Genomic DNA, 27,246 nt, shown 5'->3' with positions numbered 1-27,246 from the left:
CCCTTCTCTATTTTGGGAAAACTGATATTTGGGTACCCATCTTACCTGGTTGGGTCTCTAATTTTCTTATCTTTTCTTTATTATATTTCATCTTTTAAAAATATATATCCTGGGAGATTTTTTTAACTTTATTATTATTATTATTATTATTATTATTATTATTATTGATTTTATTATTTTTTAAAGCGGGGTGGAGAGAGAGAGAAAGAGAGAGAGAGAGAGAGAGAGAGAGAGAGAAAGAGAAAGAGAGAGAGAGAGAGAAACCTCCTGCACATACCCAACAAGGACCAAACCTGCAACCTTCGGTTTATGGGATGGCACGCCAACCAAGTGAGCCACACTGGCCAGGGCTTTAACTTTATTTTTTAACATTTCTAAATGAGCTTTTTCTTTACATTATAATATTTTAATACCCCAAATATTATTTTTCCTTCAAAGTTTCCCTTTTATGAAATCTTAATCTTACTTCATAGTCATAATATTTTCCTTTTATTTTCTGTGGTTATGAATGACAGTCTTTTCTCCTGGAGAAAAAAAGGAGTTATCTTTGCCATTTAGGTGTCTGTTTCTTCCAAGTATGTCATTTGTTTTTCCCTGATTGCTGTGGTTTCTATCCCCCACCTTAGTGGCTTGATTCAAATGTCTAATAACCCTTAGTTGCAGGCTCATATTTAATAGGTGGGGAAGGGATTACTCAAAGCTATGAGTCTTCATGCCTATCTTCCTCCTATTGAGTGATAGATGTGGTTTGGCTCTGCAGGTGAGCAGATTGTCCAGAAAGAGTCTCCTAGATTTCACTAGAAGGTAAAGCCTGGCTTCACCTTGCACACTTACATACTTTTCTTAAAACTCTTACTGATTTTTAATGAGGTTCAAGAAGGGAACTAAAATATAGATGTTTGTTTACACAACCATCTTGACCAAAAATGTATTTCTGTATAGTCTTAGCAGCAAGAGTATAACTTGCAAAAGTAGGGATTAATTAAATAACTGTTGAAATATTGAATGAATGGATGATAATTGAAAAGAAGTTAAACAGTGATTATCATTGCTACTCTTTTTTTAATGTTTTGTTTGGAAACGGTTATATTTTGAATTCAAAGTTAAAGAGTGAACATCTAAAGAACTTGTTCTGCGGCTCATTTGTTGCTGGAACAGTGATTTGGTCAAATGAAAGACTTTAAGAATCACCATTTTTCATTGGCAACACCTGGCACAAGTCAGAACCATGAAACACCTTTTTATAGACGTTAATAGCCCAGAAGGAACATCACATTTTGATGTGAATGAAGAATGTTTTTAAAAGTTACATACATATGACATTATGGACAAATACCCCCTCCTGTTTTTTACCATGCTTATTAAATAATATGATATTGTTTAGGGATTTTTCTTATACTGGTTTATTAATTTTCAATTAAATTATCATCCAGAGTTCCAGAGTTTTCAGATTTCAAGGCACTGAGAGTTAACTCATGGGCTGGCTTGAGAGATACTAAGAGTCCTTTAGGGCATCGCAGGACCAGCAGTGGATGAGTTCTGGGAACTGTGAGGCATTGCGTACTGAACATTTAGCAGGCCCTCTCTTTCTGGAAAATTACGACTTATATTTTGGGGAAATGTACTTAAATTATTTGTTGATAATTTTCTCCCCTCCCTGTTATGTTCTCCATTTTTTCATGGGATAATTTTATTCTCAAACATCGGGCATTCTGGACTAGTTTTCTAAGGTTCTTTCCTTTTCTCTATTTTCTATTTCTCTGTCTACTTTTTAAAATATATTTTTATTGATGTCAGAGAGGAAGGGAGAGGGAGAGAGAGACAGAAACATCAGTGATGAGAATCATTGATCAGCTGCCTACCACTCGCCACTGCTGGAAATTGAAACTAAAACCCGGGCATGTGCCCTGACCAGAAATCTAACCATGACCTTCTTGGTTCATAGTTTGACACTCAAACACTGAGCCACACTAGCCAGGCTCTGTCTAATTTTTTTTTAGCAAGATTTCTTATAACTTTCTCTTTCTGTCTTTCTATTGGTTTTTCATGTGTGTTATTATGTTTATATTTTCAAATGCTGTTGGATTGTTATTTTTTAAATGTAAGTGCTTTGCATTGGTAGCACGCTATTTTGGGTTCATGCATATTCCTAATAGTTTGGATTTGTTGTTGTTGTTTTAGGGGGTTTTTTTCTCCTTGTATAATCTGTTTCCTTGAAGTTTCTTTGTTTTATTTTTTTCTTGATTATCAGTTTGGGTCTTTATCTGTGAGCCTTTCCTCAAATTTTTCTCATCCTTGCCTTTCTGTGCATGATTATGAATGAGGGCTTTAAAACCTGACTGGCCCTGCTGAACTAATCATGGGGCTTCTCTGAACTACACTGTAAGGTGACCCATTTGGACAGGGTGTTGGGGAATTCCAAATGTCAGTGTCTTGGATGTTTTGCTTTGGAATAGAATAAATTTCCCAGAAAAGAATCTTCCAATTTCTCTCTAGAGGAAGGGATGAGGGAACCAGTATCCTGAGAATGACTTAGAGGCAGAGGTGGGGGTCTTTGCATTCATTATTTGATACGCATGTGATCATGTATCCCATGTTGTCAGCATGGTGCATACCCCCTTGTGCAGCATTTGCCAGCTCAAGTTCCTGCTTTCCTATTCTAATGACTGTATCTCCAGACCTTTGGGGCAGGAAGGGCATGTAACAGTGAGATATCTAACTGGTTCTCAGACAGATTCTACCCAGGTTCTCAGCCTGATTTCAGATCTACCCTCTTTACTTGCATTTTAGAAGTAACTAAATGCTTTTTTAAAAAATTTATCTTTGTTGTTGAAAGTATTACAGATCTTCCCTTTGTTTATTTGTTTGTTTGTTTGTTTGTTTGTTTCCCATTGACCCCCTTCACCTTACACTCACCTCTCCCAGGCCTTCTCTATTGTCTGTGTCCATGGGCTATGCATATATGCATATAAGTTCCCCAGTAATCACTCCCCACCCACCCACCCACCCCTGCCTTCCTTCTGAAATTCATCAGTCTGTTCCATGCTTCTATGTCTCTGGGTTTATTTTGTTCATCAGTTTAATTTGTTCATTAGATCCCACATATGAGTGAGATCATGTGATAGCTATCTTTCTCTGACTGGCTTACCATTTGAACAGCATGGGTGGACCTGGAGAGTATTATGCTAAGCAACTAATGCTTTTTTATGATTCTGCAAATGTAACTTGTGTCTGTGCCTCTCTCTCCCTATTGACATCAGTTCCCTCTCATCCATTTACTCCCACCTTTCAAAATTGGGTGCCCATTTCCTCCTCTGATGTTTTCCCCATCCCTGTGGATGTCTTTAAATTATGTTCCTTCACTATCCTATATAATCAAAGCCTAATATGCTAAGTGTCTGGTCATCTGTTTAACCTCATGGTCGGCAAACCGTGGCTCGCGAGTCACATGCGGCTCTTTGGCACCTTCAGTGTGGCTCTTCCACAAAATACCACATGCAGGCGCACACGTACAGTGCGATTGAAACTTCGTGGCCCATGCGCAGAAGTCGGTATTTTGTGGAAGAGCCGGTATTTTGTGGAAGAGCCACACTGAAGGGGCCAAAGAGCCACATGTGGCTCACGAGCCAGTTTGCAGAGCCATGGTTTTCCAACCACTGGTTTAACCAATCAAAACCTAATATGCTAATGATATGCTAAGGTCGCTCAACTGCTCACTATGATGTGCATTGACCACCAGAGGACAGACAGTTGGCAGGTCAACCAGTCGCTATGATGTGCACTGACCACCAGGGGCAGATGCTCCGACCAGTAGGTTAGCTTGCTGCTGGAGTCTGGCTGATCGGGACTGAGTGAGATGGGCTGGACACAACCTGGAGCCCTGCCGCATTCCCTCCCCTGCTGACCAACCTCCAGCGTCCCTCCCCAGCCCCGATCATGCACTGGTGGTGGTCCCTCAGCCTGGCCTGTGCCCTCTCATAATCTGGGACCCCTTGGAGCAGTGGTCAGCAAACTGCGGCCCCTTGAGTGTGGCTCTTCCACAAAATACCACGTGCAGGCATGCAAGTACAGTGCAATTGAAACCTTGTGGCCACACTCAACGGGCCAAAGAGCCGCATGTGGCTCACGAGCCGCAGTTTCCCAACCACAACCTTGGGGGATGTCAGAGAGCCTGTTTCAGCCCAATCCAACTCAACACAGGAGCTGCCCCCTGGTGGTCAGTGCGCTCCCACAGGGGGAGCGCTGCTCAGCCAGAAGCCAGGCTCATGGCTGGCGAGCATGGTGGTGGTGGTGGCAGGAGCCTCTCCTGCCTCCTCGGCAGCACTAAGGATGTCCAACTCCCTGGGAGTGGGCCTAAACCATCAGTTGGACATCCCCCGAGGGCTCCCAGACTGCAAGAGGGTACAGGCCGAGCTGAGGGACTCCCCCACTTCCCCTCAAGTGCACAAATTTCATGCACCGGGCCTCTAGTAGTGTTTATGTGTGTTTGCAGTACCCTAACTTAATAAGAAACTAAGATGGTATAGTTTGCATTTTGACTCTTCAGATCATATAACAATGTCTTGTACATAATAAACACTAAACTGATATCTATAAAATTGAATATAAACACATCCAAAACACAATACTACAGCATTTTCACATTTGACAAAGTATCTCTTTTCCCCTCCAATAATGCAACATAAGTAAAACAAAACACACACACACACACACACACACACACACACCTATATTGGAAAAAGTTAACAAAACTTTGAATGGGCACTTTATTTACTCTTGTGTTTTATCTATTTTAAAATATTTATTGAGAAGCCACAATGTTCCTAGTAATCACTGAGATTAATGTTTGCATTTTGTTACACAGCATGACTATTACAAATAGAAGATCATTTAATCATTAGGAATGTCCTCTAGATTAGTTTTTATAGGTTAATATTTGTTAATTCCCAAATCAAATATTTACTGAAGTAAATATTTCAATGGTTTATGTGTCACTAAATATAACGTTGATATATAAAAGTTCTTATTCCATTACTAAATTTAGTAATGCAAATAAAGTTTTAGTTTATTGCTTCTGTATAAAGCTTCGGCCAATTCTGAGAGGGCTAGAAAACTAATAATGTATTTAGAATTTGTTTAGAATCAGGTTGTTTTTATTAATATTTCTCTCAAGCAGAATTATACTTAAATCACTTGACTTTGAAAGATCAGGGTTTTAGTTTATCCAGATAGTACAATATTTCCTTGGGGGCATAGCAGCAGATATTTAATTTTCATACTTGGATATTTGATCTATACAAGTTTATGGATCAGCAAGCAATATAATTTGCCAGACATGTCTCCATTTTTCATTTTAGAAATAGACCAATTGCTTAGTGCACTAGTACGGAATTTCTTGTGTAACAGTTTGCACAGACTGTAATTGGTTTTCTTTTATAAAAAGAAAAGTATGAAGTTTGTATTCAAACTGGTTTATTGAAGGAGTAAATCTTTACATAGAGGATGACAGCATTACTTTTTAATGTATATGATTTTTTTAAAGTAAATCAGATATTAGGACAGCTTTCATTCAAAACAGAAAGACTGCTTTTTTTTCATTACAGCCTTTAGTATTTATATTGCCTTTTATTTCATAGGTAGATTATTTTGATTAAAATAAAAAGGAATTAGGAAGAATATATCATACATATATTGATTATTTTCTATATGCCAGATATTCTGCTATACATTGTATTTGGGTTTTATTTAATCCTCATAACCCTACAATTCATTGCAATTCACATTTTACAGATTAGAAAAAGACCAAGACATAATAATAAAATGTAATGAAATAATAAAATTGATAATAAAAATCTATATAATAAAAGCCTAAGCGATTGTTACAGTGGAACAACCAGAACGACCAGTCGCTACAATGTGCACTAGCCACCAGGACTTCTGATCCATCTGCTAGGGTGATAGATTAGTCCCTTCCTGATAATGGATTAATGGCAGATGTCTGTGGCTCATTAACTCTAGAATCTTAGTTATAAAAGTGAGCAACTTTATAGAACACATATTAGCGAGAAAATTAACAAAATGATCAGGATTTAATGTTTCCTAATGGGCCATTTTATCTTTTTGGTTCTTGAAATAGATTTAAAAATATATGTGATTACGTGGCATGGAGATTAATATAATTCTAAAGAACTGGCATCTGAAGACTAGTAGACTCCCGGGGATTTGCTCCCTTTGGCCTGGAAACTGTTATTCTCTGGGGGGAAAAAAACGTAGAGAATAGCAGCTGTTAGGAATCCTTTCTCTAAAAGCACAACCAAAATGTACCTAAAAATTAACACCTGCTACTGAGGCTATGTCTGATATACAAAATTAGCAAGGACACTATGCCCAGAGTTAAATTATCATCGTTTCAATTCTTTAAAAATTTCTGTAGTGCCCGGCCAGTGTGGCTCAGTGGTTGAGCATCAGCCTATGAACCAGGAGGTTGCAGTTCGATTCCTGGTCAGAGCACATGCCCAGATTGTAGGCTCAATCCCCAGTGTGGGGTGTGCAGGAAGCAGCCGATCAATGATTCTCTCTCATCATTGATCTCTCTCTCTCTCTCTCTCTTTCCCTTCCTTCATCTCTGAAATCAATACAAATCCTATCTAATAAAAGACAAAAAGGGTAATTAACCATACCTTCGCTACACTTCCCATTGGCTAATCAGGGCGATATGCAAATTAACCGCCAACCAAGATGGCGGTTAATTTGCATGCTAGGCTCCAAGCAGTGAAGCGAAGCCAAATGTACCCATAGCCTGCCGAGCAGCAAGGCCTCACTGTCCTGGGATCAGCGGAGCCTGGAGGCCTCACGGTATGGGGATCAGGGGAGCCAGGAGGCCTCATGGCCCCAGGATCAGCAGAGCCACAAGGCCTCATGGCCCTGGGATCAGCAGAGCTACAAGGCCTCATGGCCCCGGGATCAGCAGAGCCGCAAGGCCTCATGGCCCCGGGATCAGCAGAGCCGCAAGGCCTCATGGCCCCGGGATCAGCAGAGCCGCAGGCCTCATGGCCCTGGGATCAGAGGAGCCGTGAAGCCTCATGGCCGGGATCAGCAGAGCAGCGAAGCCTGACAGCTGGGGAGCCCAGCCAGAGCGAAGGCCTGGGTCCCAGGTGCCAGAGGAAAAATGGTGCCAGCAGCCAAGGGAAGGGAAGGCCTATTGCATGAATCTCTTCATGCAACAGGCCTCTAGTATATATATAAAATTGCTGTAGCTAAAGGACATTTGATCAAGAGGAAGCACTGAATTTTACTACAAATGGTGATTTGACTATAGTTGAAAACAGTTTATACCCAGAATGTGAAAGTTGAAGACACCACAGTAACTTGTATTGTTAAATATTGTTAAATATTCACACTTATCTATAGAAATAATTTCATTTTCTAGCGAAAGTAGTTTATTTTGATTTGGATATACTGTACTCAGGCATTTTCCTAGAGCAGGGGTGGGCAAACTTTTTGACTCGAGGGCCACAATGGGTGCTTAAACTGGACCAGAGGGCCGGAACAAAAGCATGGAGGGAGTGTTTGTGTGAACTAATATAAATTCAAAGTAAACATCATTACATAAAAGGGTATGGTCTTTTTTTTCAATAGTTTTATTCATTTAAATGGGCCGGATCCGGCCCACGGGCCGTAGTTTGCCCACGGCTGTCCTAGAGCATTAGGATATCCTAGAACACATTAAGCTTCTCAAATTTGGAAACTGATATTTTTTGAATCTGCCTATGCTTTACTCTTTGCTTCGTCAATTAACGGTTTGTGCCTATTAAGACTGACATCATTTCTTAAGGTATATAAATGTCTATTCACTCTGTTGTACATCTGAAACTAATATAATATTGTGTCAACTATAATTTGAAACTAAAAGATTGACATTGTAATGAAAGAGTCTCTTAATAAAAACATCATTATGTGTTTTATTTTTTGTTACGTGCTTTATTGTAATTCCAGTTGTATCTTTACAATACCAAATAATGAATAATCATCCTCCAGCTAATTTTATCAAGTTCTAATTTTAAATTCTAAATTGACCAAGTTAATTTTAAGTGTCCAATATTTGTGTACACAGGTTGAGATTCTTATTAAAGAATAAAGAGTTTTATTAATTTGTGATAAGTATATTTATGTATGAGTATAAGAAATAGACTTTGTAAGTAGAATTTCAAATCTTTTAAATTTACTAGACAAATAATAATTTACTCCTCTCCTCCCCACACCCAATGTTTATGTGATGGTGAATCAGATGGCAAAAATTCTAGGTAGAAGAAGAAATGTTAGGACTTTTCCAGAACATGACTGTTTTCTGATTCTCTCTTAGGCTCCTTAAACTGCAATCATGGATTTTCTGGGTCAGTATGGGCCTAATTCTTGTAAAACAATCTCAGCCAAAAAGTCTATGGCAAATTGAAGGACGATTACTTGTGATATTCTTTGTGGAGTAGTAAAACTGTACATATTTTAAAGCTAAGCAATTCCTTAGTATTTTAATTCTGAGATCACACCTAAGGGACTCCAGGTTAATTGACTAAACTCTGAAAAATGCAGTCAAACCAATTATTCATTGATACATTTTTAAAAGACATTTTAATAGGTCTTTTTAAATTCATGTAGCACTTTCCTTAATGAATTAAACTGATTCATCTGTACAAACACAGTGTTGTTTACATGAATATTGTTCATTTTAACATGTGATTGACAAATATTCAATTGTGGTCAAAACCATCTTTCAGAGTAGCTTAGCATAGTACAATGGGAGGCAGTCAATTTTTTATTTCAATGCCAATTCTCTTTCTTATTAGCTGTCATTTAAAGCAAATTCATCATGTTTGTTTGTTTTCTTCCTTCCACACCCTAAGATAAATGTTTTCTCTACTTCTTTTATAATCTGTTACATTTAATTCTCTAATACACATGGAACTTACCATTTGATTTTTAAATGGGCATACTATTTATTTTATATTTAAAAACCAATGATTCATTTGCTGACCATAAATTACATACCCGCCATACCTTTGGCTCTGCGCTAGGCACCACGTATACAAACTGAATCCGTGGCAGTTCTTGAGAAACATAAAATCATTGGCAAGACTGGCTGTAAAAAGATAAATTGCACCACAGTATGGAAAGGGCCAAAGAGCAAGAGGAGGCACATAGCTATGCCTCCATTGATGAGGTTTCTGATTCTTGGTGCAACCAGGATGCTGAGCTCATGGGTACTCTGGTCACAAAGCTGGACTCACATTAGCAGAAAAAAAGCAGGTGTACTACTGACTGTGGACTCGGTCTGTCTAAGGCTGGACAAAGACAGTAGACAGATATCATTGGGTAAGCACTGCTGCTGTCACTCCTAGGTCAATAGTCCAGAAAGATCAGAATAGAATGAGTGATACCCGGGTAAATATTAGGTGTAGAATGGTCCTCGGAATGTTTGCAATGCTATGATTAACCTGTGTGTGATGTGGAAATTTAGTTCAGAGAAGGCTTCTTTGGAATCTTCCTCTCCTTCCTCTTTTCTATGAGCTCCCAACACCCCCGTCCACATCATTCCACTTATCCTTCATGTGGGACAAGAAGCATGTGTAGAAGAGAGTGGAATAGGGAACATGGGTGAGGAAGAAAGCCTCAGAGAGTGTGCTGTCACTTCATTAAACATCTAAACGATCACAGGCAAATGGCCTACTAAGAATGGATCCGTTAGTGATGCTAAGGTTCTTTAATTCTGTTCATTGTCGACTCCTTTCACTGACATGGATGGAGCCTGGTGAGATTCTCTTGGAAACTAGTCTTTGAAATGGTAATTCACAATGAGAAGCTATGAAAATTTCTGGGATGAACTAGTCCTATGAATCATTGTCCTACAATTAGCTGAAATCTTGTTTGTTTTTTGTTTGTTTGTTTCTAGTTTTTTTAAATTTATCTTTATTGTTGAAAGTATTGCGTATGTCTCCTCTCCCACTCCCCTCCATTGACCCCTTCTCTCCCGCACCAGCTCGCCCTCTCCCGCCCCAGGCCTTCACCACACTATATTGTCTGTGTCCATGGCTTATGCATATATGCATATAAATTCTTTGGTTAATATCTTCCCATCCACCCACCCACCCCCGCCTTCCCTCTGAGATTTAACAGTCTGTTCCATTCTTCTATGTCACTAGATCTATTTTGTTCATCAGATTATTTTGTTCTTTAGATTCCACATATGAATAAGATCACTATTTTTTACTCTGAGCATCTGACTTTGTTCTCAGCAAAATCTGCACAAATAATCCATTTGTCTTACACGTTGACTGACAGGTAAGTTTTGAACATTACCAACATAGTGCAGTAGGTCTCTCCAATCCTTTGCATACATTTCTATCAGATGCAAGAACTGACCTAGCAAAAAATCACCACAATTCACACAAACCAAAGGCATTACTTTATGTGTAATTATGACCAAATTGAGTATTTACCAAACTAAGAAGCTGTAATTTACATATCCCCAAGGTAAAACATTTTTTCCAATCCTGAGAATCATTATATAAATGGCCCGGCATGTTTTCTGTAACAATCCCTGCTATTTTATGATGAGCCGATAGCCCTAGCATATTTATACATTTACATTAAATTATAGGAACATCTTTATTTCTAAATGTTCATAAATAAATATGCAATATGCACTGTGTATGATACAGTCTGTTACCAGCTACCTGAATTTGAGAGCAGTATTCATGGTCACGAGGAAAATAAACGACCGAATACCATGAATTATCACATAGCTGTAAAAATTCTCAATGGAATTATTACTTATAATTCCAATTCTGTCTTTTGTTAATGGTATGTAATTTAATGGATCTAACCTTTGGATTCCAAGTTTACTGAATGTCCTCATAAAATTCTTTGTCCTCCTGGGTCCAGGCAGTCAATCTCTATCTGACGGTGGTGGCCTTCATTTCACAGCACAGTTATGCACACCAACCCATCCTTACCTGAAATGCATCACTATGTATTATGCATCTATCTTACCCCTTCTCTTCTTCATGGGTCTTTAATGAGCACTTGTAACAGCATACACTGGTCTCAGATATAATGAGGTCATGGGGAGGGGATGACCGGGAATATTTTTGCCCTTGTAGAATTTATGTCACTCGTATTCCCCAATTCCAGTGCCTTTTTGCATGGCCTCATCAGTCCTGGAGTATATATTCCTTCTAGAGTCACATCTAGAAACTGTAAATTTAAGTATATAACTTAAAAAAAGAGGCAGATGATCTAGATAGCATAATCACTGTCTGAAGAATGCCTCAATTTTTAAAATATAGCCACTGGCCGGGTAGCTCAGCTGGTTAGAGCATCGTCCAGAAATACCAAGGTTTCAGGTTGCATTTCCAGTCAGGGCACATACAAGAATCAACCAATGAATACATGAATAAGTGGAATAAAAAATCAATGTTCTCTCTCTCTCTCTCTCTCTCTCTCTCTCTCTCTCTCTCTCTCTCTCTCTCTCTAAATCAATAAATAAAAATATAAGGGAACTGCCTGAACTTCTAAATTGAAATTTAAATCTTATATAATTTGCCTAAAGTATGACAGTACTGCTACTTGGCACATGGCCTAAAATTAGAGAATGTTAAACAGGTAAATGGAAATTAAAGTCCTTGAGGATATGGAGAGAATGCCAGTGCCAGGTCCACTATTTCAATTCTCATTGGATTAAAGGTTAAAGAAAATCAGCTGATAGCCTACTACTCAAATTGAGATTTTTTTTTTCTTAACAGTGAGACTGTGATTAGAATGTGAGGCAAACTGGGCATTTTCAGGCTGACTTACCAAGTGTGACTGCTGCCTTTGAGGGCTATGGGTTCTTCTTCCTCAGCAAATGGGACCCTTAGAAACATAACCCTTCACTGAAAAAAAAAATTGATCTTTTGAGGAATGATAGTTTTGACTGTAAAAAGAAAAAAAAAATCATCTTCTGTTTGATCTATCTCTTGGAAGTCTGCAAACTAACTTTTAAAGTTCTAGGCTTCCTCAAAAACTGTGTATTTCATTCCAAGACTCAGAGCAATAGAGTTGGACCCATGATTGGTGAGATGTACTGTCATATTCTGGTTACCACCATCCACTTCGCCTGCCCTTGGCCCCTAGACCAGGCTTTTTAGTGTGCACAGAGCTCCTGATGAGTCTCAAATTAACAAATAAGATGCCACCAGACCTCATCATTGGTTGACAAGATGCTCAAAGCATCACTCTATAGCAAAACTATATCAGACCTTATGAGTCACTTTCTACAAAAATGGCTTTGAATTATAGTTCTAAATGCCTTTGTTCTTCATTCACCAATATATTTTAATCTATCTGGACTATATCTTTTAGTTATAAAGTGCTAATTAAGAAATTATAAAAAATTTTGTACTGTGATGAATAAAGAATAATGACTATAAACAGCCTTCCTGTTAAAGGGATGAACAAGGAGAAATGTATGCATTCATTTTTAGAGACAATTTGAGGACCTAATAAGATATTAAAATTTTTAATGATCTATATGTATAGTGAAACTATTATATTCATAAAGAGGAAAACCTGTACTGTTTGAAGGCTCCTTGTGTTTAGACAAAGGGGAAATGGGGCAGAGCATAGACAAGCACTTGTGACTTCATCCTGTTGTCATTCAGACACTACAATAGATGTAGCCACAATCAACTACTCAACATCCCTTGAAGATTCCACCAGGGAAGTCTCCCCACAGGAATAATCACAGTTCATGGTGAGAGGATTGTTTGGTGGCTAGAGACAGATCTGTGGGGGGAGTTCTTCCACTTTGTATAATAGTATGTGTATTCATCTAGGAGTTTATGGAAAGGATAGTTAAATGTGTTTTTGGACAAGTTGAATGTTTTAAGACCAGCCATTATCTGCAAAGAGAACAACCAGAAATTGACCAAAGATCCGTGGAAAGAAATGGGATCCTCATGATCTGCCAATTGAAAGGGATTCAAGTGTTGTTTGGAAGACTTCAAATTCAACTCAATTGAGGAAGAGCTCAAAGTGGTCGTATTTCATTTAGAGAAATTATTAGGATTGATCATCCCTCGTAAGAATGAAATAATTTACTTTCTAATATGAATTAATAGCTTGGAAGCACCCTGATCTTCACACTATGAAAGATAAACCCATGACTCGGGGGGGGGGGCGTGTAAAAAATAGACAATGACCCTCATTATCATACTCCCTCCCCCCAAAAAATAATGAAATAGTAATCAAATAAAGCTGTTCATTGTTAGGTAATTCCTTTGTGGTCATTGGACTTTACACACTTGTGAAATACCTGGCTAGTGATAATTTAATCTTGTTTAGAAGAAGGGCATAGAGCTAATGTTTGCAAAAGGAATCTCCAAATTTGGTACAATTACTTATAGTCGTATAAAGGGATCTGTGGAATATTGTCTCAGGAAAAGAGACAATATTCTCAAAGTGAAGACAGATAGCTACTGTGGGGAGATGTGGGCTTTTATTTTCAGTTGAGCTCCTTCCCGCAGCAAAGTGAACAGCAGCCCCACACACATATACAGGCCAAAACTTGTATGGAACCCTAAAGACTCTAATGAGGAGTCAGGCAATGAGAATGGGCTAACACATCCCCCCTTGCTATGATGAAATCCACCGGAGACTTGTCCTTGAGTCATTGTCTCTAACACTGCCTCCTGAAAGCCAGCCAAGATCTGCAATTTGAGATTAATGGTGATAGATGAGAACCTACCAGAGAGGTTTTTACCACATCCAAGTCTGCAGTTAATCAGACCTTTTTCTTAATCGCTTCCTTTACTTTAGCAAAGGAAGCGATTAAGAAAAACAGTCTTCTTTTACAGAGTTTTAAACCACACCAGCAGCCGCATCCATAGGTCAAAAAGACCAACATTGATTGCTCTATTAATCCAAGTACCTTTCAAAAAGGGAACAGTTAAAAGGATTATATGGTTTTTCCTATCACATTAAAACCAACTTGTTTTTTTTAATCAAACAAGGAATTTTTTCCTACCAAAATTGGAGAGAAAAAAAAATCAAGGTAATTCCTTCCAGGTGTTAAACTTAGCAAAAAAAAAAAAATTGATTGAATAGGAAAATTTCTGTTGTGCAAATGAAGTAAAATATGTGCTTACATACATATGCATGCATGAATTATGAATATACCAAACTATAAATATAACCCATTAGTGCCAGCATGAAGCACAAAAGTAGCACATTTTTATGGTCTCAACATCTTAATTAGCATAAAAGGCATAACATTGTAATTAAATAATTATTGATTAACACAAAGACAGAGAAGCCAGATGTGTTGAATGGGCTTAGTAATTAACTAAGTAAACTACAGGTGTTTGAAATTCATAGAGTACAAATGAAATGTATATTTATTTTTTAATCATCTGTAGACAAATCTTAGTGTATTCAGGTGTAGCAATTATGTACCATAAATGTCAATATCTGTGAATGTACATTATACTTTCACAAATATTTGAGGCATCACTGGCATGAAATAGTTTCAGTGCTCCAATGCTTGGTGTTTAGAAGGCTGTTGTTCCAGGGACATTGCTGATTCTGCTCTTTGGACCTGATGAACAACGAAAGTAGACAAACCAGTATAAATGAAGGCATGGCTAGTGAATGGACAACTAAAAGGTAAACACAGATAAGAGAAGAGGAGCTTGACATGTACAGGAAAAACAAAAGTTTTCTCTGCAAATTGAAGGGGTTTTTTTTGTTAACTTCTTTTCTTTCCCCACCCACATTTAAGGTGGCCTTCAGTAAAAGTGGGCTTCCTTGTCCTGGCCAGGTGGCTCAGTCAGTTGGAGTGTCTTCCATACAGCAAAAGGCTGCAAGTTTGATTCCCAGTTGGGGCGAGTCTGAGAAACAACCAATTGATGTTTATCCCTCACATCAATTTTCTCTCTCACTTCCTTCCTCTCTCTCTCTCTCTCTCTCTCAATAAAAACATATCCTTGAATGAGGATTTTAAAAAAAGTGGGCTCTATTCATATCATTTCCTCTGGGATTAATCATTTCTTTAGAGCCATTATTAGGAACCTGGAAGTTTTTGTTTGGTTCCTTCCAACAGCTATCAAACAGCTCAGAAAAGCTGTAACTATTGGCTACTGATGGCTCGTAGCTTCAGAGAATTGTCATCAGCCAATGAGATCCGTTCTGCTTAGTCCCTGAGTCATCCTTAATTGACCTCTTCATCTCATCTCCACATGCTATTCTGCCTCCAAAAGATATTTCACCTCTCTGTTCTGCCCCTCTCTACTGCTATCACCTTTCTCCTAATCACCATACCTGCTATAGTAACTACCTAACTGGCTTCCACTTTTAATCCATTTTCTCTACAGTTACTAAAATTATCTTTTAAAAAAATACACAAGTGATGTCAATATTTGATTTCCCAACTGGACTTGGAGTAAAATCCAGACTCTTTAGCACTTCTTGTTTTCTATTGCTTTAACCTCATCTTCTATGACTCTTGCCCTCTCACCTTCATTGCAGCTACAGAGACCTTCAGTTGGTCCCTGGAATATTTATTTTTATTTTTTAATATATTTTTATTGATTTAGAGAGAAAGGGAGAGGGAGAGAGAGTTAGAAACATCAATGATGAGAGAGAATCATTGATCAGCTTCCTCCTGCATGTCCTTCACTGGGGATTGAGCCAGAAACCTGGGTATGTGCCCTGACCAGGAATCGAACCTTGACCTCCTGTGAAGGAGAAACATCAATTGGTTGTTTCTCATACTTACCCCAGCCAGGGATCAAACCTGAAACCTTTTGGTATATGGAAGACACTCCAACCAACTGAGCATAGGTCGATGCTCAACCACTGAGCCTCACCAGCTGGGCCAATCCCTGGAATATTTAAACTTCTTTGCTGTCTCATGATCTTTGCACTTGTAGTCTTTTCCCCAAATCTTCACATGTCTAGTTCTTTCTCATCTAAAAGTTTTAGCCCAAATGTCAGCTATTGGAGGAGCCTTCTCTGACCATTCCTCATTCCCATCACCCTTCGTCACATCATTTTCTTTTTGTTAGTTTTTGCAATGTATTATTATTATTGTTTATTTATTTGTTTATTTTATTGCCTATCTTCTCCATTAGAATATATGTTCCATCATGAGGCCCGAGATAATATTTTATGTTCACTCTTAAATCCCAATGCATACCTCATATGTGAGGAATTCACAGGGCAAAGAAACTTCAGCTTGGGTGCTTAACTAGTGAAGTATCTAAGCGGAGTTTGGGCTTAGAGTGGTAAGTTAGTAAAGAAGTAGCAAGGTTTGTTCACATAGGTTCTGGGCCCTTAATTCCCTATCTCTTGTGATAAGGAAGTCTCTGTACCTTCTGGTGCAGGTAGGGTACCTTTCACGTGGGAGATTTATTTCCTGCTTTCAGAGGACAGAGAGAAGGGTCAGAGCATTCTTGCATTGACTATTTCTCAAGGAACTTTAATTAAAAATAATCAGTGTGCCACTTTGGCATTTTGGGGTGTGGCCTGCCCTTAACCCCAACATATTGCTGTTCTCATTCAAATTTTAATACAATCATTGCAAAGAATAGCGCAGTTTGTAGTGCCAACAAATTAAGTGAGAACTACATTGAGAGATTTTATGAGTGTAACAAATATGTATCATTCATAAATTCACTTTTGTTTTATTCGTATAAATTTTAGTCAAAGTCATGTTGAAAGGAACTTACAGTCTGCAATAGAAATTGCTATAAATTTTGAGATGATGCTAGTTCATCCTGAACCTAATGAATTCTATTAAAATGGGAGACAATAATACTTCTGTAGTTATCAAGACTACCTGTAAGAGATTAAACTTGATGACCAGGAAAGGGAGCAGTCATTGTACAGGTTGCCTGCAGGTAAACTGTCTTGTGCTCAACTTAATTCACTAGCAAAAGCAATTATTTTTCTACAATATTTTCCTCTTAGAGCGTTCCTGCAAATGACTCAAGTCAACAACCCCCCAAAAAAACGATGTAAAAGGTTTTATTATCAATAAAGTGCTATAACTGTGAAGGTAACTGAATGATATGTGTAGCAAACCAACCACCAAAGAGAAAGAGATAAAGTGTTTTATTTTTTATGTAATCTGAGGCATCCTTATAATAGTACTTTGAGTCCCTGAGTAACTTTGCCTGCTGGTGTGAACTGGAAGTGTCTCTAACCTCATGATTCCTGTGCATACACAGCAGAGAATAACAGGGGAGGGTTTCCCCCCTGCCCTTGCTCAGAGAGTTTTCCTCCTGGTTGTTTTCAGTCCTGGCCACATGTAAGTTCAAGGGCTTTGCACTTCACACCAGCTTCCCCTATGTTTTCAGAGTTCCAAACTCAATTCCTGGCACTTAGAAGCGTCCTACGCACTGAGGTGGGGCTAGTCCTCATCCTACTGAGGTGGGCCTGGGCCTCATTTGAATTGTACCATCAAAGGGCAATCTCTGGGCCTCTAAGCAAAGACCATGTGTGATGTCCACTTTAACATGTCCCCCTGGCGCTAGTGACAACAGAGTTTGCTCAAAGTGGTGGCTGTAAAATCAACATAAACTGACCTTGATCCTATGTCCACAGCTTCCCTGCAGGTCTAGTGCCCTGGTCTCCCAACCTCTTTGCCCTGTCTCCATCATCACACCTCCTCCTGCTCTGCACAGGCAGGAAGCTGTAATCTTTCATTTGGGAATCTAGAACCATCTATTCTTTTCAATCTATTATTGTGACAAAAATATTTTGATCTTAGTCCTTCTGACACCCCACAAACACTACAGGGCCTCTCTTGAGGATTAAACACTTGGGCTGTTGTCTCTGCCAAGAGGTCTGAAGGGTTTTTTTGAGATGTATGTGTTGGGGATTGTCTCCTTTGTTCTTTTGCTCTGGCTGTAGTGGAATTTTCTGGAAACAAGTAAGGAGAAAGGATTTAGCTCCCTTCAGAGTATGAAGAATTGTAAGGGTTTGGAGGGAGTACACAGTAGGCAATGGGATAGTACCAGGTCATACCTAAAGGTACAGACTGCATGGGATCAAGTGCTGGGTTGGCCACTAAATAGGCAAGTTCTTTAATTTATTCATTAGCTAAATGGGCAATTTATTTTACCTCTCTGTGACTTACTTTTCTCATATGTATTAGTTTCTCATTATTTCACTCTAACAAATTACCACACACATGGTGTCTTAAACAACAGAAATTTATTCTCACAGTTCTGGAGGCCAGAAGTCTGAAATCAGTTTCACGGGGCTGAAGTCAAGGTGTTGGCAGGGCCATGTTCCCTCTGGAGCTGGAGGGGAGAACCCTTTCTTATCTCATCCAGCATCTATTGGTGCCAACATTCCTGGGATAGTGGCCACATCACTCCGATCCCTGTGTTCATGGTCACATTGCCTTCTCCTCTTCTTTCTTGTATCGAGTCTCCTTCTGCCTCCCTCTCATAGGATGCATGTGATTGCATTTAGGCCCTCTCAGATAATCCAAGATAATCCTCCCATCCTGTGATTCTTCACTCAATCACATCTGCAAAGTTCTTTATTGCCATAGAAAGTACAATTCCTAGGTTCCAGGGGTAGGATTTGCACGTGTTTTGGGAGAGCTATTATTCAGCCTATATTAAGTTAGGTTGGTAATAGTATATACATGAAAATTAGAGGATATAATATATGAAAAGTACTTAGAAAGATGTCTACATGCAATAAAGCACCCAATAAATGTTAGCACATGATGGTGATATCAATGATAATGAAACAAGAAAATGCAGACAAAAAGTTTCAAAATGAACAAAATAATCTTTAAAATGAACATAGGTAGAGGGCCTCATCTCTGGACGCTTGATGTGCGCTAACCTTGGAATGTTCTTATTCAAAAGATTGTATCTCTACATAGTTTAGGCGTGTGATACATATAGTCATGTCTGGTTTTGTCTTTGCTAATTTGCACTTGAAATTTAAATCATTTCAACAATTTCAACCATCCTGAGTTCTCCCTAAGGAGAAAATCAAAGATATGATTTGATATGATTGTCACCGTCTGTTCCTTTGTCTCCTGCCCACCTAGGATACAGACCTAATGACATTCAACATTTCTGTACATCGGTCATGGTGGCGGGAACATGGTCCTGGTTGTGTCCGAAGAGTGCTGCCTCCATCAGCCCACGGCATGATGGATGATTACACGTATGTCTCTGTCACAGGCTGCATCGTCGACTTCCAGTACCTAGAGGTCATCCACAGTGCCATCCAAATCCTACTTTCTGTAAGTGTCACATCTGTGTCATTGTCTGATCAGGACCCTCCTTTAGTGGCATTTTGTATCTAAACCTTCTGTCCAGGGACATGGAAATAGTATCGATTATGCTAACATCAGTTATACTTAATGGCAGGTGACATCTTTTTCCAATAGGTATCCAGACACGTTGTCGCTAGAACCAGTTAGTTGCTGTCCTTTCTAGCTTGAGATACAATCCACCCATTCAATGAAATAGTATCACTGTTTCCTACCCAATGCCTCAGGCTTTTCTACTTCCCTTCTACGACAGCTTCAACTTCTCATGCATTCTTTTAGTAATGCACATTAGCTCTAGAGAAAGAAGATAGAAACACAACAATCAATGGTTTGTTCAATCTAGTAAATTTCACATTTCAAAAAATAATTCCTTAAGAGAACAAATCCCAGAGCGTATTACACATTCTGGTGCCTAAAATTTGGGGTCAGGACACAGCTCCACCTAGAGCAACACAGAGGAAATGGCTTGATTGGACCACAGAAGGTTTATGTGCTTGAAACTTCTTAAAGTTAATTTATTTCCACCATGCTATCCCACCCACAGTTTGATCACTGTGGAGTGGAATTAATTTACCTATCTACCATCATCAAGAATGGTATTTATTTGAGATCCAGCAAGTACTTGGCATTTTGTCTGAGTCAATACACAATAAAGCCATTCTTAACCATGCTCTTCACATAAACTAACTACCTCAGCCCTATCTAGCTGGTTAAAGTCAGAAAGAGAGCTATAGACTCAATAATAAATTAATAGATGACAGAAATATAGGTGTGTGTCAATGAAAAGTGTACCTTGGAATTATTTTTAAGAAGAACTTTGAGAAATCCCTGATATCATTTACTGTATTTGTTATCTACTGCTGTGTAACAAAGTGCTCCAAAATATAATAACTTAGAATAATACCAATTTATTGCTTAGAGTTCTGTGCATCAGGAACGTGGACAAGGCTCCACTGGGCAGTTCTGTTCCATGTGATACTGACCAGGATCACTCATGGGAACCTTCCCACCAAGAGCTCTACTGTGGCTAGAATGTCCAAGAAGAGCTCACTCAGATGTCTGGTGCTGGCTGTTGGAAAAAAATGATAGGCTTTCTTATAGCAAGGCACCTGAATTCCAAAAGAAGCCCAATGTGCAAGCATTTTCCAGCCTGTACAGGCAAAGCTCATTTTATTGCTCTTCACTTTATTGCAGATTTTGCATTTTACTAATTGAAAATTTGTGGCAACCCTGCATTGAGCAAGTCTATTGGCACCATTTTTTTAAATGTTATGTATATATTTCTATGTATTTTTAATTAAATTTACTGAAGTGATCATACAGGTTAATATGATCATACAAGTTTCAAGTGCGGGTTTCTATGTTACAAGATCTGTATACAGTGGGGCCTTGACTTACGAGTTTAATTCATTCTGTGACGGAGCTCGTGACTCAAATTACTTTTATGTCAAATCAATTTTCACCATTACAATGAATTGAAATGCCATTAATCCATTCCGGACACCCAAAAAACGAAGTTTTGCAAAATAACTGCAAGCACAAATGTGAGCACAACACTGATGCTTCAACTAAGAGCTAACCGCTTAAAGTGAAGGAGACACGTGATGCTGGCCTGATGTTGGGGCGTTCACTGTGATGTTCGCTGCGCCAACTAGCGGTGGGGTATCTGAAGCTGGCTTGTAACCCGAATTTTAGCTCGCAACTCAAAGCAAAAAATCATCCGAGAGACGGCTCGTATCTCGAAAAACTCATTAGTCGGGACACTCGTAAATCAAGGCCCCACTGTATTGTACTGTGTGCTCACTACCCAAAGTCAAAGCTCCTGTCACCATATATTAGGTCCCCCTTCACCCCCACCCCTTCCCTCTGGCGACCACTACATTGCTGTTTGTGTCCATGAGTTTCAGTTCTTATATTCCACATATGAATGAAATTATATGGCTCTTAGCTTTTTCTGACTGATTTGTTTCACTTAGCATAATATTCTCAAGGTCCATCCATGTTGTCGCAAATGGCAGTATTTCTTCCTTTCTTGCGGCTCAGTAGTATTCTATTGTGTATATGGACCACATCTTCTTTATCCAGTCCTCTATTGCAGGACACTTTGGTTGTTTCCATTTCTTGGCCACCATGAACAATGCTGCAATGAACATAGGTATGCATATATTTTTGTGAATACATGTTTTTTTTTTAAGTTTTTCAGGTATATACCCAGGAAAGGTGTATATTTCCCAACAGGCACAGATTATGGTTAGCATTTTTTAACAGTAAAATGTGTTTAATTAAGGTATGGAAATTGTCTTTTTAGACAGAATTCTATTGCACACTTAACAGATGAAAGTATAGTAAAAACATAAATTTTGTAAGTACTGGGAAACCAAAAAAAATGTGACTCGCTTTATTGCAATATTTGCTTTATTACAGTGGTCTGAACCTACCCCCCAATATCTCCAAAGTATGCCTGTACTTGAGTAATGCTTACTATTGTCTGTTTGGCTACAAGCCCTCAGATGACTGATATGACCAAGCCCAGAGTCATTTTGGGAGGAGCTATGGAAAGTGAGACTATTAGGAAACATGGCTTATTTGGGGCCACTCATGCAGCGTGCATATGTCAGGTTCTTTAACCTGCATATGTCAAGTTTTAAGATAGTGTTTTAGAGCACATTTTAATTAGAATGTTTTTTAAAAAACTAATGATTCAATTTTTTAAAAAATCAAATCTTTTAGTGTTTTTGTTCACTGAAAGCCAAATTTGACACTGAATTCAAAGAAGGAGGTTGTACCCAATGCTAAGGAATTTTCATTCAGAGATATAACAGGGAATCTGCTTATTCTTGGTTTCTATGATCATTTTTAAATACACTGTCATTTGTCAATATACGTCTATCAATCTTTCCCTATTTTATGGTCTTTCTTTAATCATATATATATATACACACACACATATATACGTATGTATATATACATATGATTAATTAATCATATATATATATATATACATATACACACACATACAGGGGTAGGTATGGAAAAAGACATGCAGGTTAAAATTATTACAATGGCTTTATTAACTCAAAAGAATGTTACAATTGTAAACCTACTTTTGCCCACCCCTATATGTGTGTGCAGGCGCAGGTGTCTGTGTGTGTGTGGGGGGGGGGGGTGAGTGTAGGTGTGTGTGTGTGTAATATAATATTTTTTTAATGTGGAGGCAAATTTTCTCTTAAAAATTTTCAGCCTATTTTATGGTAAAAGAGTACTCTATTATCATATACTAAATTATAAAGGTTCTTATGGAAACATTTTTCTACAATATTTCATAGGTGGAAAAATCCTCCTCCTTTTAAAAAATATTCATATAAAATTGCTAAACCATTTCAAGGAATGATGGCATGATGTCCAAATCTTTAAAATACAGCAGGATACTATGGAATCAAAAAGTCATTTACCCATAGGAACTCCGGTCACTTGAAAAGCAAGGTGAAAGTATTCATTTGAAAAGGAGCTGAACTGTCACATAAAAATCTATGCTCAAGAAATACTGAATTCAGTGTATGTTGCCACTAAAAGTGCTTGTCATTTATAAATGAATTCCTCAACGTATTACTTTAGTGAACATTCAAAGCTGACCACCTGCATCCATAGTCAGGACTCTATTGTCCAGCCTTCTGGAAAAAAAAAAGAGATTAGTTGTTGATCTCTGGCTTTTATTGTGTAATATACCTACAAGACAAGATTTCCAATATTATTTTAGATTAAAATGAAATATATCCTGAATATTTCACAGCTTTCAAATTATGTATTGTTGTCTTTGATTTTAGATGGGTTTCTTGCACTTTCCTCTTATTTCATAGCAATATATTTACAATTATGAGAATTGTGTTTTTTTTAATCTTATAAAAAGGAGATACTTCCTGCATAAGTTGTCTAAAACTAATACTAGTGTATGTCATTTGTACACAGCATTTATGGGTTTTAATAACAAAATATGTGAGCATTTAAAATTCATATTCCTCTTATATCATAACATTCTCTTTAATAGTGTGTGTACGATTGGATTTTACTCTGTATGTTAATCATTTACCACAGACATTTATGTCTCCAACCACAAATTCCATACCACTTCCAACAACAGAATTAAGTCTCCCAAGACCCAGACGCTCATAATTATCCCACACGTTTGCAGGTCTTCATAAATTATTACTGACCTACTAGTTTTAAATAATCTGCTAAACATTGACTACTCAATGCAGAAGCGAGCTAAAACATTTGGTAGACTTAAATACAATTTCAACAGAGCAATGCGAAGCTTAATTAGGAATCATATCTAGAAAATATGAGAAATTTTTAATAATCAAGACAAACATTGTTATTGAAGTCTTATGGAGATATTAGAATCAAGAAAACTAATGTTACTGATGTTTTATTTAGGGTAATTTAATGTCATTCACAGACATTTTATCTTTAGCCCTAGGTAGGACTAGTTATTAAATTGGAGAAAAGTAGCTTTCATAAGAACAAGAATTAATTTTTAAAAGATTTACACTGTCCCTTTAAACAAATTTTGTGTAAATTACACACACACAAAAATCTTAATGCCATTTTTGTATTCTTTCTAAATGAAAACAGGCAGATTATCATTCATTCAGAAAAACATACTCAGTAAATCCCCACTGTGTACAAGGCACTATGCTAGGAGCTTTGGGGATGAGAGGACGGAATTAAACTGACAAAGTTGAATTAGACATGATCCACCGACGTTATCTGTCAGTCTACGAGGAGAGATCAGACAGCCATCAAAGTGCCATAGGATGGACAGAAAATGGGAGATCCATAATTAAGATTCTAAGTGCCTTCGGAGCTCATGGGAGGAAATAATATTCAGGGAAGCTGAGATATTTAATTTAGGTCCACAGAGTTTACTCTTGGAAGTGAACTTGTCTTTTAGTGGCTCAAACTTTAATATTTCAAGGACATCCCAAATGAGTTACTGGAGGGATTACAGAAGCTTACATTCATGCCAGCACAGCGAGAGTCAAGAATTCTGAGAGTTCAAGCAATTACCTCTTTGGATCCATGAAAACAATATATTAAAGCATATCACAAGGGGCAAAAATGGAGGCATTCAGCAGAGTGAAAACAAGGAACAGGCTGGTTGTCCTGGCAAGAGGGCAGAGAAACTCCTTCTGGATAAAGTTCATGGTCCCAGACAAAAGAGTTGCCTTGGCCCTGGTGTGGTGGCTCAGTTGGTTGGAGCATCTTCCCATACACCAGAAAGATTGTGGGTTTGATTCCCAGTCAGGGTATGTATAAGAGTTAATCTGATAGATGTTTCCCTCTCACATCAATGTATTTCTGTCTTTCTCTCTTCCTTCCCCTTTCTCTAAAATTAATTTTAAAGACTTATGCTCAGGTGAGGATTAAAAAAAAAAAGACCTGCCTTAGCTAGAAAGGGCCAGATATGGGTCTTGATATGGGTCTTATTACAGCTAGCCCAAGACAAGCTCCAAGAAAACTGAGGTTCAGATGTCCCATGGCTGCTATTGCATTTTGCAAAAAAAAGAGAACCTTTGGTTATTTCTCACGTGTGTTCACAGAAGGGACAGAATAAGCTGAGAAATAAAAATAAAGCAGGGGAATAGTGCATAGTTCACTTTGGCCTAGGTACAGTATATGCACAGAAATAGTGGCTTAAGTTGGCAGAAAGGTTAATGGAGGCACTTTAGTACTAAATGAAGGCCTTGAGCCTTTACCCTAAGTGAAAAATAAAAACCTATTTTTAGTTTATAAGTAAGAAAATGGCATGCACCGAATTCTGAATTTAGGAGGCTATTCTAATAGGCGTGTGCAGGATGGATCCAATAAGGAAGAACATTATCGGGATAATCTTATAGGAGTCTGGGCCACCTGCCCTGGTGTGTCCTTGGAATACCTATCCTACAAACTGAACCTCAAGAAGGATTCCATGGTGACATAAGTTTGACTGATGTCATATTATATTCTCTCCTTGGAGATTCAATATGTGAATTAGCATATTAAAGTTTCTGAGAAACCCCACTGTTTAAAAAACTAATTAAAAATAAAGACTAAGGGACTCTTCCAGATGAAAAGAGACTGAGGAAACATGACAATTAAATGAAACACGTGATACTGGACCAAAAAACAAACAATTGTGGAATCGTTGTTAAAAAATGAGTAAAGTCAACAAATTAGACAATAATATTATGCCAATGTTAATTTCCTGGGTTTTATCATTGTACTGTGGCAATGTAAGGTGCTAACATTTCAGGAAACTGGATGAAGGATATACAGGAATTCTTTGAACTTTTTTTTTAACATTTTCTTTGTAAGTCTAAAGTTATTTCAAAATGAAACTTTAAAAAAATATTTTTAATTGAAAAATAGTATCAAAATTTCCAAACAATTTTCTAAAGGAAATAATTTAGGAAATCCTGGTTTGAGAAAAGTTATGAAGTTTCAGTGAGAGTGGTTCAGAGAGTAGACCCAAAACCATTACTGAGATTCAGGAAGTGACTGTGAGTGGAGGTGAAGGAGATGGGATCTCCCTTCAGCCCACCTGGCCGAGGGGGAGAGAGATGTCTACAGCCACACAGCAGCTGGGGAAGGACCTGGGTTGACAGAGAAACAAATGGATTTAGATTTGAACACATGATGAGTCTTGACTGCATTATTGCTCTTACCATATTTAGGTGCATATTTATTTTTAACACCTAATTACAAAAAATAAAAACCCAAAACCTTCAGCAGGAAAAAAGAGTTGTTATGATATCCTATCTAATAATAGACAAACATGGTAATTAACCATACCTCCGACACGCTTCCCATTGGCTAATCAGGGCGATATGCAAATTAACTGCCAACCAAGATGGCGGCCGGCAGCCAGGCAGCTGAAGCAAACAGGAGGCTTGCTTGCTCCAGTGATGGAGGAAGCCAAGGTTCCTAGCCTGCCACCACCCAGCTCTGAGCTGCACTCTAAGCAACTATGTTGCAATTATAGAAACTAAACAATCCCCAGAAACCTGCTTTCAGCCAGCCAGGCCTCAGAGCTGGAGTTGTAACAGTGTTTCAATTATAGAAGCTAAACAAAGCCCAGATACCTGTTTTCAGCAGCCAAGGTCTCAGAGCTCCAATGACAGCCATAGAAGGTAAATAAATCCCAGAATAAAAAAAAAAAAGAAAAAAAGGAGAGGTTGGGAGCTTCAGTCACCCGCCAGCCTGAAAACGGCCCCCAGCCCCTCACCCAGACTGGCCAGGCACCCCAGTGGGGACCCCCACCCTGAAGGGTGTGTGACCAGCTGCAAACAGCCATCATCCCCTCATCCAAGCTGGCCAGGCACCCAAGCGGGACCCCCACCCTGATCCTGGACATCCTTCAGGGCAAACCAGCCAGCCCCCACCCATGCACCAGGCCTTAATCCTATATAGTAAAAGGGTAATGTGCAAACTGGCCCTAACAGCAGAAGGACTGGGAATGACTGGTCACTATGACACCCACTGACCACCAGGGGGCAGATGCTCAATGCAGGAGCTGCCCTCTGTTGGTCAGGGCGCTCTCACATGGGAGGAGCTCCGCTCAGCCACAAGCCAGGCTGATGGCTGCCAGTACAGCAGTGGGAGCCTCTCTTGCCTCCTCAGCAGCGCTAAGGATGTCCAACTGCAGTTTAGGCCTGCTCTCCACTGGCAAGTGGACATCCCCCGAGGGCTTCTGGGATGCCAGAGGGATGTCTGATTGCCATCTTAGGCCCAATCCCCCGGGGAGCAGGCCTAAGCCAGCAGGTGATCACCCCCTGAGGGGTCCCAGACTGCGAGAGGGCACAGGCCGGGCTGAGGGAACCCCCTCCCCGTCAGGCCTCTAGTATTATATAAAATAACAACAATATGTAAAG

At 38.7% G+C, this 27,246-nt stretch overlaps 1 protein-coding gene across 3 annotated transcripts in view; it reads left to right on the top strand.

The window, feature by feature from the left end:
* NKAIN3 (sodium/potassium transporting ATPase interacting 3) overlaps positions 1-27,246 on the top strand; it is a 422,524-nt gene that overhangs the window by 305,555 nt on the left and 89,723 nt on the right. For all 3 annotated transcript variants that reach the window (XM_059673089.1, XM_059673090.1, XM_059673088.1), the window contains exon 4: positions 19,109-19,306. In XM_059673089.1, coding sequence (XP_059529072.1) covers positions 19,109-19,306 — 198 coding nt within the window. The remainder of the gene's footprint in view (positions 1-19,108; positions 19,307-27,246) is intronic.

This window comes from Myotis daubentonii, chromosome 17, assembly GCF_963259705.1.
Source record: "Myotis daubentonii chromosome 17, mMyoDau2.1, whole genome shotgun sequence".
Taxonomy (NCBI): Eukaryota; Metazoa; Chordata; class Mammalia; order Chiroptera; family Vespertilionidae; genus Myotis; species Myotis daubentonii.
This window is presented reverse-complemented; position numbering and strand designations above follow the sequence as displayed.